Genomic DNA, 15,879 nt, shown 5'->3' on the forward strand with positions numbered 1-15,879 from the left:
CGGGACCCGTCACGAATGTGATCCCTTCACAAACCTTCTCTGAACACGGCATCCGCTGCAGGAATGAATTGCCGCTGCAGGTGAAGGGGCGTTAGGGTGATAGAGGAACAGCAAACGCACAGGGAGGGCATGTTCCTTCTTCCTCCACCCCGTCCCCGGGTCTCTGTGGCACTCCCTCTTGAACGAGCCTCCTATGGACCAGGTGGTACAGCAGCAATGTGGCTGCCACAGCCCAGCCCTAGCCCCTCTGCAGGAAACCCTGAGGGAGGGTGGCTTTGGGCTGAGTGACAGTAGCTTCCTAACAGCACAGCTTGCTCAAAGCCGGCCCACGACCAAAGCACCGTTGTCTAAGAGTGCCCTTCCTGAGCTCATAGGAGTCTGGAGCAGAATCGTTTCGGTATCCAACCACAATTTGCAGAAACTGGACGAGTTACCATTGCCATGGAGATAAGCAGTTAAAGAAAACCATCATGCGTTTCCAGTGCACCGTCCAAATTCCGCACCTCCCACCCCAGTTTTAAGAGAAACCGGGCAGAGATGTGTTGCAAGCTCTGTAAGGTCAAGGACCCTTGCTAATTACACCTTTGCCCTCTTTATGTCCCCAGTGCCTGGCAAGTAGGCACTGAGATGCTTTGGGGGGAAAACACACACATAAATATACATAGATATTTGCAGAATCAGTGTCTGGGTAAAACTCATTAACCTTTTGTATTTGGATGTCGAGTGTGACTCGACACGGTTAACATTAGAATAAAGGAATCGAGAAAAAAGCAGGCGAGTCCAAAGGGTTAAGAAAAGTGTTTGGGCCGAAACCGGTTTGGCTCAGTGGATAGAGCGTCGGTCTGCGGACTGAAGGGTCCCAGGTTCGATTCCGGTCAAGGGCATGTCCCTTGGTTGCGGGCACATCCCCGGTAGGGGGCGTGCAGGAGGCAGCTGGTTGATGTTTCTCTCTCATCGATGTTTCTAGCTCTCTATCCCTTTCCCTTCCTCTCTGTAAAAAAATCAATAAAATATATTTAAAAAAAAAAAAAAGAAAAGTGTTTGGGAGAGTCCTGGCCCAGGTGGCTCAGTTGGTTGCAGCATCGTCCTCTCCTGGTGCCACCAGGGGATTGCTGGTTCAATTCCCGTCAGGGCAGAAGCCCGTGTTGTGGGCAGAAGCCCGTGTTGTGGGCTTGATCCCCAGTAGGAGGGTGCAGGAGGCAGCCGTGCATTCTCACATCGATGTTTCTCTCTCCCTTTCCCTTCTTTCTCTACAAAAACTCAGTAAACTATTCTTAAAAAAAAAGAAAAAGTGTGCGAGGGAGAAAATCTTGTTTTGTTCTTTCACATTCGTTATAATTTACATTTCTTTTTGGTTTGGCCATGTCTCCATAGAACCAGACTCGGCTGAGGTTAAAAGGAAAACAGCTAAGAGGGAGAAAAACGACAGCAGACGTCCTCGGCCACACCACGTGGCGGTGGCCAAGGGTGCCCGGGGGCACAGATGTTTGCGCGGGTCGTGGGCCACTGTCCCTGTCAGTCCCGCTGCGGCTGGAGGGAGGCCAGGGAGTCATTAGCACCCACTAAAGACCGATTTTCTCCCTCTGCTTCGTGTGACAGGTCTTCTGTGTGAGTCTAAGAGACTTCTCCTTAAGTGAAAATATTTGTCTTTCAGGGATTTTTTTCCTCCACTGAGTGGCAAAGGCCATGTTTGTTTGTCTTAACGCTGAAACCATTATTGACTTAGATGAAGTGTTACTTTTATTAGCTGATCATTACACAGCTTGTATTTGCTGGGTTCCCTTGCATATAATTATGATGTGAAATCTCCTTGTAAGAGTATCTGTCAATAGTGTAATTGACTTTACAGTGTTGACTTTTTACTCAATAACCTCAGAGATTGGCCCATCCGTAAACCTTGGAATCCTGCTTATTTTTAAATCTGCCTGGGCGTAGAGTCCTCAAGACACATGATCCTCAAAATAACCGCTCACACGTCTTAAAGTTTTATGCCTGTGTCTTCTGGTGCTTTCCCGGTGGGGTTTCTTACAGAGAATACATTGAATGCAAGAAACAGCTACCGCCCTAGAGGAACTGTTTCTGGCCCTCTTGAGAGCTGGGAACCCCAGATTTCTTCCATTAATAGCATTATGGGCTGCCTCCCAGGTAGGGGCCCTGGATCTGGGCCACCTTGCTTTCAACTATTAGGGTTCTTTTTGGCCCCAAGTAACCACTCAGGAGACAGAGAGGATTTGAATGCCCAGGGCCTGCCAGAGGAATCGGAGACACTTGACAGGAGTGGGGTTCTTCATAGGACAACACAGCCCAGAAATTGCACACGTGAGCTTTGGAAACCAGTTTCCTGGGTTCATATCCTGTGACCTGGGGCAAGTGGACCTGGAAGAATCAGCACCTGCCTCAGGGTTAACACTGATGTGCCTGGCACGGAGTATGCGTTATGCAGGTGCTTGACAAGGTGGAAAAACAGCCCGATTCAGAAATGGGCAAAGAACTTGAATAGACATTTCTCCAAAGAAGATACACAAAGGGCCAGTAAGCATGCACATGAGAAGATGCTCAATATCTCTGTTCACCAGGGAAATGCAAATCAAAACTCCAGTGAGATACCATTTCACACCCATTAGAGTGGTTCCTATCAAAAAACAACCAGAAAATAAGAAGTGTTGACAGGGATGTAGAAATGGGAATCCTTATGCACTATGGCTGGGAATGTAAAATGGTGCAGCCACTGTGGAAAATGGTGTGGAAGTTCCTTAAAATAGAATGGCCACATGATCCAGCAATTCCACTTCTGGGTACATACCCAAAAGAATTGAAAGCAGGGTCTTAAGGAGATGTTTGTACATCCATGTTCATAGCAGCATTATTCACAATGGCTAAAGTGTACATGCGACCCACGCGTCCATCAACAGATGAGTGAATAAGCAAAATGTGGTATATCCACACATGGAATATTATTCAAACTTCTAGGAAGGAAGTTCTAACATAGGCTACAACATGGATGTACGTTGAGGATCTTAAATTGAGTGAAGCCTATCACAACAAGGCAAATAGTGAGTAGTCAAAATTATAGAAAGTAGAATGGTGGTTGCCAGGGACTGGGAGGAGAGAGAAATAGAGAGTTATTGTTTTAATGGGTATAGAGTTAGAAATTTACAAGATGAAGAGTTCTGGAGATGGATGGTGGTGATGGTAGCATAGTTTTATGAATGTATTAAAGTTTGGGGGGGGGGTAAAATTAATGTGGAGAGGTTCATGGATTTATCTAGCCTGCCCTCCATAGGCCTTCCCAGGTCACTTTTCTGAGTACCCCAAACTCCAGGGGAAGGCCCAGATTAAGCATGTGCTACCTTCAGAACTGCACATTAGAGGCGAAACCATTGGTTTTGAGGAATGATGGCAGCAGGCAGGACTACAAGTCTAAACCATAGCATGTTATAAAATTAGAAGGAAGTTCCATGTAAGCACTATCTAAGGTGCTTCATTTTATTGGAGTCGCTTAGGACCTCAGTTGAAACTTCAATTTCCATGGACCATGAAGCAAGTCAGGAATTGAGGTCCTGTTATAATACAAAAGACTAACATTTAAGGTCCTGTCCAAACAGTCGTCAGGAAAACCCATCTGTCCGCCTACTATCTGCTCCCAGCCAACTGTCTTGGTCCTTCCCCTTGAGGAGATGTTTGTAACAGGTTTGGAAAGCCTGCAGCCTTCGGTACTAAGATGGGATGTGGTCTGACTACACAGCTAGCGGAAAAATTTGCCACTATTCCTTCTTTGTGTTGTGTTGTGTTGTGTTGTGTTGTGTTGTGTTGTGTTGTGTTGTGTTGGTGTTGTGTTTTTACAGATCAAGATCTGTCAGCTTTTGTCTTCTGAAATCATGGTCTTTGAAGCCAAGTCTGAATCTCAGTATTAGATTATGCTGAGTTTGTGCTGGGAGGGAGAGGAGGAAATACTAAAGGGAAAGAGATTAAAGGCAACGGGAAAAGAAATACCAGGAGGACAGAGCGCGCGCTTGAGTTCTCACTGAACCCCCTGTCTCTGCTTCTTGTCTCTGCTTTCAGCTCCTCTGGGCCAGAAATCTAAACATGTGAAATTTGATCATTCTAGGGTTGCTTTTTGTATTTTAAATCAATGGCATTGGTTAAAGCGTCCTGCTGGCTTTTTCTGTTGTGTCTGAAAACGCTCAGAGCCCCTGGTGATTCTGGGTGGTGCCACGTGCAAAACAATGGGTGGAGAGTTTTAGAATGATTTTTCTTTGTGTTCTGTGATCTAATGCAGAGAGGGAGTCACAATTATCTCAGTGGTTTAGGGGGACAATATGCAGCTCATGGGAGAAATGGGTGCCCCGAACCCCAACCTAGAGATGACCACTGAGGCAGAACTGGGACTGTGGAACTTGTATTTCCTCTGGAAGTGCTAACCAGCATCATAGCCCCTGGACCTGCTCAAATTACACTATTCATGTAATTATAAAACACTCATGAACTCAGCACCCAACTGAAAAACGAAAGCATTACTGATACCTTTGTCTTCCCTGAAAGGTAACCACAATTCCAAATTTTGTACAGTGTGGGGCAAACGTAGGTAGTATGTGAAACAGAAGAATTTATTCTATTATTAATTATTGTATTATTTTCCATAAGAACATGGAGCATGAAGTAAACCTGCATTTGCTCCACTCCGTATACTGTGTCCATGTGTTTCAAAGCATTTATGATATTCATAGACTATATATTGTTTAGTTTTGAGTTTTATATAACTGGAACAATATATTTCCTAACTTGCTTTTTTTTTTTTTACTCGTTATTGAGTTTGTTCTGCTGTATGTAGTTGTAATTGAATCATTTTCGTAGCTGTATAATATTCCCTTCTTCAACTCTACCCCACTTAGATATTTGAATCATTCACAGTCCTTTGCGATTACAAACAATGGCGCTCTGGAAATTCTTTCACCTGTCTTCCGTTTCATTTCAGATGCACATCCAGGTGCAGAACTGTTGGTTGGTAGGGTGTGTACATGCTCAACTTCACAAGATAATACCAAATGGTTTCATAAATGTCAGGATTCCATTATACTCCTACTGGCAGAGTGCGATGGCTCCCATCCTCTGCATCTTCACAGACATTCGGAACCGTCACACTTTAATCTCAGCCAGTTTAGTGAATATGGCATCTCCTTGTGTTTTACAATTCCCTTTTCCCTTGTTACTAGAGATGTTGCCGTTCTCCATATATTTAATTGGCTTTTTGAATGTGCTCTTGATGGCTTGCCTGTTTGTCATTTTGCTCGTTTTTCTATTGGGTTATTTCTCTTTTTCTTATCTTTCTAGTTCTTTGTATACTCTGAATATTAATCCTTAATTGACTGTATATGTTGCAAATAACTTTTCTAAGTTTGTCGATGTTCATTTCACCAAAATAGTATCTTTTGATGAACAGAAATTCATTTTCTTGCTTATTAATCTTTATTTTTTTTTATGAAATCTGGTGTCTTAAAAATATCCCTTCTCTGAGATCATGTAGTCTTCTATAGTTCTTTTCAAAAAGATTTTAAAAGTTTTTCCTTTCACATTTAAGTATAATTTACCTGGAGATAGTTAATTGTTTATTTTTTTCCCAATATCCTTGGAAAATAAACTGCCCTAGTAATTCTAATAATTTATCTGCTGTAAAAAATGGTGGATTTTTTTCTTTCTAATCCTTACTTTTATTTTTCCTGTCCTATTGCACAGTTCAGGGTTTCTGAGTAAAGTAATGATTTTAGGTATCTTTATATTGTTTCTTATTTTAAAAGGAGCTATGTTATTCATTCACAATTCATACAATGTTTGTTATAGGTCTTTTAGGAAATATACTTTATCATAACAATTCTATTTCTAGTTTGCTATGATACCTTATTATGAATGGTTGTTGAATTTCATTTTTTAAAAGTTTACCTCACTTAAGATAACTATAAAGTTGTTGTTGATGTTTTTCGTTGTTTTACTATGGCGAATTACATTATAAATTTTTCAATTTTGAATAAGCCTGCATTTTTTAATATGCCTGCCTGCTTATGATACATTATATTTTTTACATATTGCTAGTCGATAGTATTTTATGTATGAATTTTGCTTTTTTTTTTTAATGCCTCATGTTTCTCCAGTGCTGTCTTTTTCTAGTTTTAGTGTCAAAATAACATTATTTTCATAAAATGAGTTGAGGAGTATTCACTCTTGGATTCTTTGAAAGAGTAAGATGAAAGTTATCTTTCCATGTTTGATGGAACTTGCTTGCAAAATGGCCTGGGATGATGTTTTCTTTGTGGGATGATTGTTAACTGTTGATTTAATTCTTAATGATTATAGTATGGCTTTTTTTTTTTCTTTTTAATTCCTTTTGGTCACTACAGAATTTCCATTTCACCTAAGTTTTCAAATATATTTCCATAAAGGTATGCTAATACTGTCATCTCTTAAAATATCTTTAGTTATATCCCTTTTGTATTTATTTTATCATCTCTCTTTTTACTTAATCTTGCCATAGCTTTGTTTTTCTCAAAGAAGCAACTTTTGTGTTTTATTAATTACCTGTATTTTATATCTGTTCTTTGCTTCACTCATTTCTGCTATTTTCTTTATAATTTCCTTTCTCTCTTTAGATTTTTTTTCCTTCGTCTGTATTGAATACTTTTATTTTAAACCTTTTTCTGTAAAAGTTTGAAGTTATAATTTACTTCAAACTACTACTGCTTAGTGGTATCCTATAAGTTTTGATACCTTTCATGTTATTATTAACCGCTCAAAATATTTTCATTTCTTTGACCCATAGGTATTTTTGGAAGTGCGGGTTTTGTTCCTATTTATTGGGGTGACACTTGTTAACAAAATTACACAGGTTTCAGGTGCACAATTCCACAACTCATCATCTGTACACTGTATTGTGCATGTCCCACCCCAAGTCAAGTCTCTTTCCATCGGAAGTGTGTTTTTAAGTTCTCAAACCTAGGAAGAGGTGGTCGTTTTTGGTTTTTAGTTACCTCTTCAACATTGATCACTAACTACAGTGCACTGCGGTCAGAGAATTGATCTGTAAGATACTGCTGCTTTGAAATTTTTGGTCAGTTTTTATAAGTTCTGGGTGCTTCATAATTAATATGTCTTCTCCATTATTAGTGCATGCTCTATGTACGTTCGTTAGAGCAAATCTTCTATATACTAGTACTAATTGTGTGTGAGAGTGGGGGGCTAATCAATTGGAAAGAGAGAATAATATATTAAAATCTGCTGTGGATTTGACTTTCTCCTTGTAACTCTTTCAATTTGGGATGCTTACATTTTCAAGCTACCTTATTGGAGGTATTCATGTTTAGAACTGTTTTATCTTCCTGGTAAATCGAACCTTTATGAATGTTTAATGACTCTGTTTATATGTAGTACAGATTTTTTTTTTTACTTTGAAATCCTGTGTTATGTTAATATAGCTATAAGAACATGGCACAATACAGTGTTTTCCATTATTTTACGTTGACCTTTCTTTGTATGGGTTAGGTTTGTCTCTTGTAAACAGCATATGGCGTGTGTTTTTTTTTGGGGGGGGTGGATTTGTGTTAATGATCTTTACATTTTAACAAAGATTTTTAGCCAATTTTTAATGACATATTTGGATTTTTCTCTCCCATTTATTCTGCATTTCTGTTTGTTCCACTTTTTCCAGATTCTTTTTTCTTTCTAGCATTACTTGAAATTGATTAAGATTCTCTCACTCCTCATTCCCTTCCCTTTCTCTTTTTCTTTCCCTTTCTAATGGTTTGGAAGTTGTACATTTTGTTTCTCTTCTTTTCAGTGTTGATCCTGGAACTTTCAACATGAATATTTTTAAATGTTTAAAGTTAATCAATATCTTTAACCTCCTGATCAATACAGGGCCCTTGGAATGTTTTCACTTCTGTTCTCTGCCTCCCAGATGAAATGCTACATTTGTCCAATACTTCGGTTCTGTTTCAGTTCCTTTTTGTTTTATTGTGGTGTTCAGTCAATACTTAATTACATTTTCTTTGCTTATCTTCTCTTGTTGCATCTCAAACCTCCTTTTTTGGATCATTTTCCTTTTTCCTGAAATACATTTTTTAAAACTTCCCCTAGTGAGTATCTGCACTCAGTTAAAATATATTTATTTTGCCCTTATTCTTAGAAGATAGTGTTACCAGATACACATTCTAGATTGATGGTTATTTTTTCTGTCTGGCACTTTGGAAGTAATGTTCTACTTTTACCTGTTTCACGGCTTCATCTTACTGTACCCCTCATTAGGTGTATGTTTTGTTTCTGTGACTTTTTTAATGCTGTACAGTTTGTGATGTGTCTAGACATGGATTTCTTTTTATTCTCCCCGGGGTTTGTTAGCTTTCTGAATCTGAGGATTGGTACCCTCATCCAAACTAGAAAATGCTCAACCATTTTTTATTCGGATATTGGATCTTCTCCATTTTTTCCTTTTCACTCTGGAACTCCAGGTTAGAGGGCTAGCTTATTATAGTCCATGTTGCCCAATCTCTCTTTCATATTTTTCATCCCTTTGTCTCTCTGTGCTGCATTTTATATATATTATCTTCAGATCCGTCTTCTGATTCATTAATTTTTCTCTTCTGGCTCCCACGGAGTTCTTTCATTTCAGGGATTCTATTTTTCAGCTTTAGAAATTCTACCTGATGCCTCCCAAAATCTGTCTGCCTGGCTTTAATCATCTATTCTTCCTTCCCAATGTGTTTCAATTCCTTCTCTTTTGTTTCATTATGCATCTTTACATTCTGTACCTAGTTACTTCAATATTTGTAGACTCAGTTGAGAATCTGTAATTTTGTGTATGTGTTCCTGTTGTCTCTTGCTTACAGTGGCTTCTTTCTTTTATGTTTAATGGGTTTTGGATTATGAACCTATGTTTCTTAAAATCTCATCCGTGGGAATTCTCTGTGGCCTGCGTTTCAAGTTAGGTTCTTCCAGAAAGGGTTTATGTGTGTGTTTTTCAACAGTAGGCACCGTTGGGCACTTTAAACTAAATTTAGCTTGTGGTCTCTGGTCCACACAGTAGAATTCTGGCTTCGTACCCACAAGACCTCAGGCTGTGGTTAAAAACTCTCAGGGGAGGCTCTTCTTGTCTCTGGTCCCATCTGGAGCTGGGGCTGGGGCTGGGGCTGACTTTATCTGCACCGGCTGCCTGTGCAGGCGGTTACTTCCCCCCGGGAGCCCGTCGAGGGTGCCGCCATTCTCGTGACCTGGCTGGTTACAAGCATTTTTACATGTATGTGTTCCCGGTGGCCTGTTTGCTGACATGTTTGGTGATTTTCGGTTATGAGCTGCTTTTCCAATATCTGCTTGAACTTAATCTGTGGAAATCCTGGTGACCTAAATTTGGGTTCCTTTCTCCAACAGAGGATTTGCTTTTTAAAACCTCAGCTGGGCCTGGCCGCTGTGGCTCAGTGGTTGAGCCATGGACCTATGAACCAGGAGGTCACAATCCGATTCAGGGCATATGCCCAGGTTGTGAGCTTGATCCCCAGTAGGGGGCGTGCAGGAGGCAGGTGATTGATGTTTCTCACATCAATGTTTCTCTCTTTCCTTCTCCCTTCCACTCTCTCTAAAATCAATAAAAACATTTAGAAAACCTGTTTTTTAAACCTGTGCAAAGAGAAGGAAAAAGCATGATAAACACCAAATGCCTTCCCCCTAGATTCCCTGAGAATTAGATTTTTGCAGCACTTGCCTTATTTCCTAATCTTTTGCACTCACAATTCCCTCCCTCTCCACATATGTTCAGGGCGGTATCATAGTCTGCTGCACTGAGGTAGTAAAGTGAGTCATAAGCCCATGTTATGAAAAGGTAAGGATTCGGGATTGAACTGACTTTTCTAAAAGCCTAGAAAAAAGCCCCGTTCACTCACCCAAGTGTAGTTGAGTTCACCCTGAAACTGTTTCTTGCTAGTTTGGCAGACTCATTACTGAATTAATGTTTAGATTCAACAGTAGTTACCAGAAACAACAAAGACCGAGAGAGCCGTTCCAGGAGATTCCGTTTTCATTTGCCGTCATGACTATTAATAGCTACCTGTGCAATTAGTTCCATTAACAGAGCTTCCTATTCGGTAGCACCTCACAGGCATCCTCTCCTGGCCACTTTTATGTCCCCCAAGGCGGCCAAGAAGCAGGAAGTCTGCCGAACGTAGATATCGCGGACGCCGTTCCCCACAGCTCAGGGCCGTGTTGACAGGCAAGCCCCTGAAGCATTTCTTCCCTCGGGCCTCTTTGCTCCTACTTTGTGCTGCATTCCCATGCGGCTCCTGAGCCAGAACAGACAGAAATGGCACCACTCGGGGTAAGCACAGCGCAGCAGCGAGCAATCTGACAAGAGGGGAGGCCAAGTCAGAACTCTCCCGTGCCCGCTGAGAGCTGCCCTCGGTGATGGGACTTTTCATTTGTCACACTGCCCTGGGAGGCAGAAGGGCGTGCTAAAGGTCACAAATAAACTTGCCGGGTGTCTGTCTGTCTGTCTGTCTGTCTTACAAGCCAGGTTCTTTCTATAAGTACTTGGAGGGGAAGGGTCGCATGGATCTGGATCCTAGAGAACAGGACAACCTGGGGCCCTTCTGGAACCTGCTAGGACGACATTGTGCAAATGCACACATTGTGATTGGCGGGGTTGGTCGTGGAGGTCTTGAGGCATCTAGCAGAGGTTGAGTGCTAATACTGGCCCTCGTGTATCTTGCTGGTGCGCATTACTGTGCTGGTGCATGCCACCACCTGGTGCATGTTCCCACCAGCTTACATTTAGGAGGGCACCGAAGGGAGGGAGACCCTTGACCTCACTCCCTGCTACACCATTTGCCAGAGGGACTCGCCTCCTTTTCAGCTGCTGTCGGGGCTGCAACCAGAGTCTTGCTGAGCCCATAGGCCCCCAGGGTTGGCAGGAGAGAAAGGAGCGGGGCTCACAGCTCATCCGTGGGCCTGACCCCATCGCCTTTCCAGGGCCATATCCTTAGGGAGTATCCGATAAGGCGTGTTGGTGGAGGTCCGCAGTCATCTCCCCAGACTTCCTGCTCTCTGCTGTGTGTCCACTCTGCAGCCGACACAGCGCTAGCCCCTGGGGAGGTACAAGTGACTGGGCCCCGCCTTACGGAGCTGACGCTGATACGGGAAGCACAGACCTGGAACAGGTCACCACGTGGTGACATGGGGACTCCTCTCTGTGGAGGACCTAGACTTGGGGTTCTGCAGGAAGGAAAAGTGTGCTCATGTGGCCCAGATCGCCTAGAAACGTATCATCAGGTGGATGAGCTCACAAGACAGAGGGCCGGGTGGTGCCGTACAGCCTCTCCTCCCTGCCCCAAGCCTTCAGCCCTCGCCTCCGGCTTCAGAAGCCATCCCTGCCACATACCTTTTGCTTGCGGCCTCCTCTGTCCCCTCCACTCGAAGTAGCCCTTCCCTCCCTTGAGGATTCACCTCTCTGATCACCCAGCCTCCTGAACACCTGCTGTGCCGGACACCATCGTATCACAGTGGCCATCTAAACGGGATCGGTGCCCACCCCAAGGAGCGTGCGGCCTCACCGGGACTTGGGGCCACAGCCCTTGCGCTAACAGCGGGCGCTGGGCCCATGACCCTGTGCGGTGGGTGCAGTCTCTGTTCCCACTTGGCTCTTGAGGAAGCACAGAGGTCTGTTCGTTGCTAGACATAAGGAGGCGATAAAATGATCAGGCGTGGCAAGTGCTGTCAGTCTCTGATGGGGATGTATGACGGGGAACTGAGTCATGGGGGCATCGGAAAGGAGCGGAGCGCGTCTGATGGGGTAGCTAAGAGCTCGATCGTGGCTCTGCTGCTTATGAGCTGTGGGGCTCTTACGTAAATCCCTAAACTTCTCCAGATCCTCCTTGTGGCACCTGTACAGTTAGGATGCTCACATCCGCTCTGGAGTTCAATGCTGTCATCTATGCAGATTCTCAGGCGTCTGGTGGGTGCACCCTCTTCTGTGGCCTAACCGTGACCTGCTGGCCTGTCGGCGTCTATGTGGCGGAGTCTGTACCTGATCCCACCTAGGACCCTCCCCGGGCCATGCGTTCATGTGGGGTGTTCAGTGAATATCTGCAGGATGAATGGGGGACGGAGGGAAGCCTGAGTGGATACCCGTCCCCACACGGCAGGCACCCCTTTTCCCTGCACGCGGGGTTCAGTCTTCCTAACATAGCGTTAGCGGGGCGCAGGTTTTTCCGTGGAAGCACCCGGCCACCGTCCGGGTGTCCGTCCCTCCGTGCTGGCCCAGCACAGCTCCATCCTTACGGTTTCAAATGGAGACCCTGTGTGCACCGCTGTCGCCTCTGAAGCGTGTTGTTGTGGCGTCTCAGCCGCACACATGCAGTGAACATGCGAACATGCCAGCGACGGGAGGACGGGGCCTGCGCCTCCAGGGGCTTGAAGTGTGAGCGCAGCGGGGAGGTGGGGGCTGCGGGGGCCGCATCTCCCGGTCTCATCCGTGTCCTCTCTGTCTCCCCTCCGCCCCCGCCCGCAGGAACGGCCTGGGCAGCGGCAGGACGCGGACAGAGAGCGAGCCGTCGTGCGGCTCCCCGGTGGTCAGCGGGGACCCCAAGGAGGATCACAACTACAGCAGTGCCAAGTCCGCCGCCGCCAGGAGCGCCTCGCCCGCCAGCGACTCGGTCTCCTCCTCCTCGGCCGAGGACCACTACGAGTTTGCCGCCAAGGGCAGCCAGGAGGGCAGCGAGGGCAGCGTGCCGAGCCGCGAGAGCCACAGCGAGGCGGAGGAGGACGAGCGCAAGCACGGCCCGCGGGAGGCCCCCGCCGACGGCGGCTGCGCGGCCCCGCACAAGAAGCGCCAGCACCTCGCCAAGGCCCGGCGGGTGCCCAGCGACACGCTGCCCCTCAAAAAGAGACGCACGGAGAAGCCCCCCGAGAGCGACGACGAGGAGATGAAGGAGGCGGCGGGGTCGCTCCTGCACTTGGCAGGGATTCGGTCCTGTTTGAACAACATCACCAATCGGACGGCAAAGGGGCAGAAAGAGCAGAAGGAAACCACAAAAAATTAAAAAAAAAAAAAAAAGTCACCGATTTGTTTTGAACTGAACGGCCATTTGGTTTCAGCATGTCAGGAGATTTCTAATGATTTGTGGCAATATCAGCAATTTTTTTTTTTTTTTCTTTTCTTTTTGTTTTGGGTTTGGTTTTCTTTCTTTCCTTTTTTGCTTTCTTTTCTTCTCTAATTTGCCCCCCCCCCTCCCTTTGTTTTGGACCCTTGAGAATTTTACGTTTAAAGGAGATTGAAGCCATAGACTCATTGACATTCAGCTGTTTTACAAACGCTTCTCATTATCTGAAGACAAAACCGAAAAAGCCAAAATTATATCATTGCTTCCTCCCGCTGGCCCGAGGCCGTGGCTGGATCCGCAGGGGTGGCAGGAGGATGCCGCGCAAAGCCCGTGTTTGGCACCTACCAGGCAAAGTCATCATCGGGCAGGCCCAGCCGTTAGGTTTACAAGGTCAGGATGTCCCCCCCAAGTGGGGTTCACTGAGCGAATGTGCGTGAGGCACCTGGGGAGAAGGAAGAGCCCCTCGCCCCCCAGGAGCAGGCCCAAGCTTGCGGCACCCGGCAGCGTGTTGTGCCAGGAAACCCTGGGGCTGCCCCCCAGCGTGCGGGGTGGGGGGCGGGGTCACCGGGCCTCAGGGCTGCTTAATCCTGAAGCCTCCTGGTGCCCCGCGGTGGACCCCGGACCATTCACGGACACTGGTGTCAATGACGAAGGAAAGGAAATGGGGTCAGTTTTTAGTGATGTTCCTAATCAATGAATTCTGTTCTATCTTAAATTAAGAGAATGTTCCACAAGCCATAAGCCTGAAGGGTTGGCCCTGCACACACACACACACACACACACACACACACACACGAGAGTGAGAGAAAAGCCACAAACAGGCTGTTTTTCTTAACTGCCCAAGTGAAAATCAAGTCCAGGAAATTACAATAGCTGTCAAGGAAGGAAATAATGGTACAAATCTGTTTCTGTCTGTCAAAACTATTTGATCCAAGTGAAAACAAACAAGCAAAAAGCTATGGAACCTGCCATTAGTATTGTGGTCTTATTTTTAAAAGATGAAAGGCACATGGATGGACACACACACACAAAAAAAGGAAAATGTGGCAAAAAGGCAAAAGGAAACTCCTATACTGCCCTCAAAATGGAGTTTGCAAGTAATGTCAGGATCCACCTTTGCAAAAATCAGTGATTTCCACAGTCAGCCCGTTGTAGCCAGCAGAAATTTCTGATCCACAGTGCATGGATTCCTTCTAAAAGAAAAAGGAAAAAAAAAAATCATAAAAACACAAACTTTTTTTTATTCAAAAATAAAGTTCTTGTAAGGTAAATAATGTATTTAGCATGAAGCATGAATTATTTTCATATAAATATAGAAACTAGAGAAAAGGCTATGCCTCTAATGTTTAAGCCCTTAGGCTTAGAGGTTCTTTGGGTTTTCTTTTGTTTTTTCCTTTAGTTTTGTTTTGTTTGTTTGTTTTTTTCCCCAATTATTTTGTTTTGGTTTTTTTTTTTTTTTTTTTTTTTTTTTTTTTTTTTTTTTTTTGAAGCAGGTGTTTAAGGTTTAACCTTCTTCAGGGACAAATTCTGACTGTTGGGGAACTAACTCTGCAATATAAAACTATCTTCACGTTCCGGTAGGGCCTGCCTTGTGTGCACTTGAGCCCCAACCCCCTCTGATTCTCTGTGGAAAGTGTGTCCTTTCTCTCTTGTCTGGACAGGTTTATCACGACGCAATAATTTGAGGGCAAACTTCGTAGTGAGTGTGTAGGATAGAATCGAGAGAATTAGGGGACGCTGACTGGGGAAACCATCACCGCCATTTGGTCCAAGGGAAAAGGCAGTGGATGATTATGCAAATTCGCCAGGAGAAGGGAAACACGCTAATGGGCCTTATTCGATGAGGGTGTGAGTTAGGGGTCATGCCAAGGGGGAAGCGACACAGGTGTCCGGAGGGCCAGCCCCACCGTTTTCCTGTGACTCCGTGTCACGGCGGGAACGAGGGGCTGGCCACCTCGACCACCTCCGCACACGCACCAGCCTGGAATTCAGCCCATCGAGATTGTGAGAGCGACGTTTAGACCACAGGACGAAGCCCCGCAGCCCAGAAACTCCTGTTCTCTTTGCCTAAACACGACTGGGGGAGCCCCAAAGAGAAACCTCTAGAAGAATGTGATCTTCCACCCGAATGGAGGGAAATTCTAAAACACCTATAGAAACACCCACCACTGTGGCTCAGGATATGACGGAGAGGGATGGAAGTGGGTCGTGTTGGTTTTTAAAATCGGGCCAGTGTGGAGCCCGGGGTCAGCGCCAGGCAGGCAGGACCTCCGTCCCTGGGGTGCGGGGCAGGGAACTGCTGCGTGCCTCACGCTCGGCTTCCTGTGGCTGCTGATGAGAGACCCTGAAAAAGTCGCCTGTACACCAGGTCGACTTGGTGATCTGAACCTGAACTCTTCCAGCATATCCGGTCAGGGGGCAGAAGGGAGTAAGGATGTAGTATCTCACCCAGCATTCGACACCCCAAAAGCCATGCACAGCTCTGAAACCCGAGGGACACGGATTTGTGTTGTCACCTGATCAAGCCCAGGAAACACCCCGGCCCCCACCCCCGGGTAAAATGTAGACTTCCCTCCAGAAGGCAGCTACAGCAGGTTCAGGGCTGTTTCTGGCGAGGGAGGAGGGGGGGGGTTCTTCCAATTCAAACCCCCCGCGGTGGGCTGTCTCCCCTCATTTCATTTTTCTAAAGGAGCAAAGACCTCTTTTAGAAAATAATAAAATGCAATGTGTGTGATTTACTTTTCTGATC

The 15,879-nt window shown here is 45.3% G+C and overlaps 1 protein-coding gene across 7 annotated transcripts in view; it reads left to right on the forward strand.

Annotated features, from left to right (window-relative positions):
- The window catches only part of FOXN3 (forkhead box N3), a 361,268-nt gene that overhangs the window by 342,424 nt on the left and 2,965 nt on the right, over positions 1 to 15,879 (forward strand). For 5 of the 7 annotated variants that reach the window (XM_028155882.2, XM_008148413.3, XM_028155886.2 and 2 more), the window contains one exon: positions 12,539 to 14,408. In XM_028155882.2, coding sequence (XP_028011683.2) covers positions 12,539 to 13,070 — 532 coding nt within the window. In that variant the 3' untranslated portion in view covers positions 13,071 to 14,408. Of the gene's footprint in view, positions 1 to 12,538; positions 14,409 to 15,879 lie in introns of those variants that run through there. The other 2 variants (XR_008556053.1, XM_054715840.1) reach the window with 2 other exon arrangements.

The sequence above is a fragment of the Eptesicus fuscus genome, chromosome 5 (assembly GCF_027574615.1).
Source record: "Eptesicus fuscus isolate TK198812 chromosome 5, DD_ASM_mEF_20220401, whole genome shotgun sequence".
Classification (NCBI taxonomy): Eukaryota; Metazoa; Chordata; class Mammalia; order Chiroptera; family Vespertilionidae; genus Eptesicus; species Eptesicus fuscus.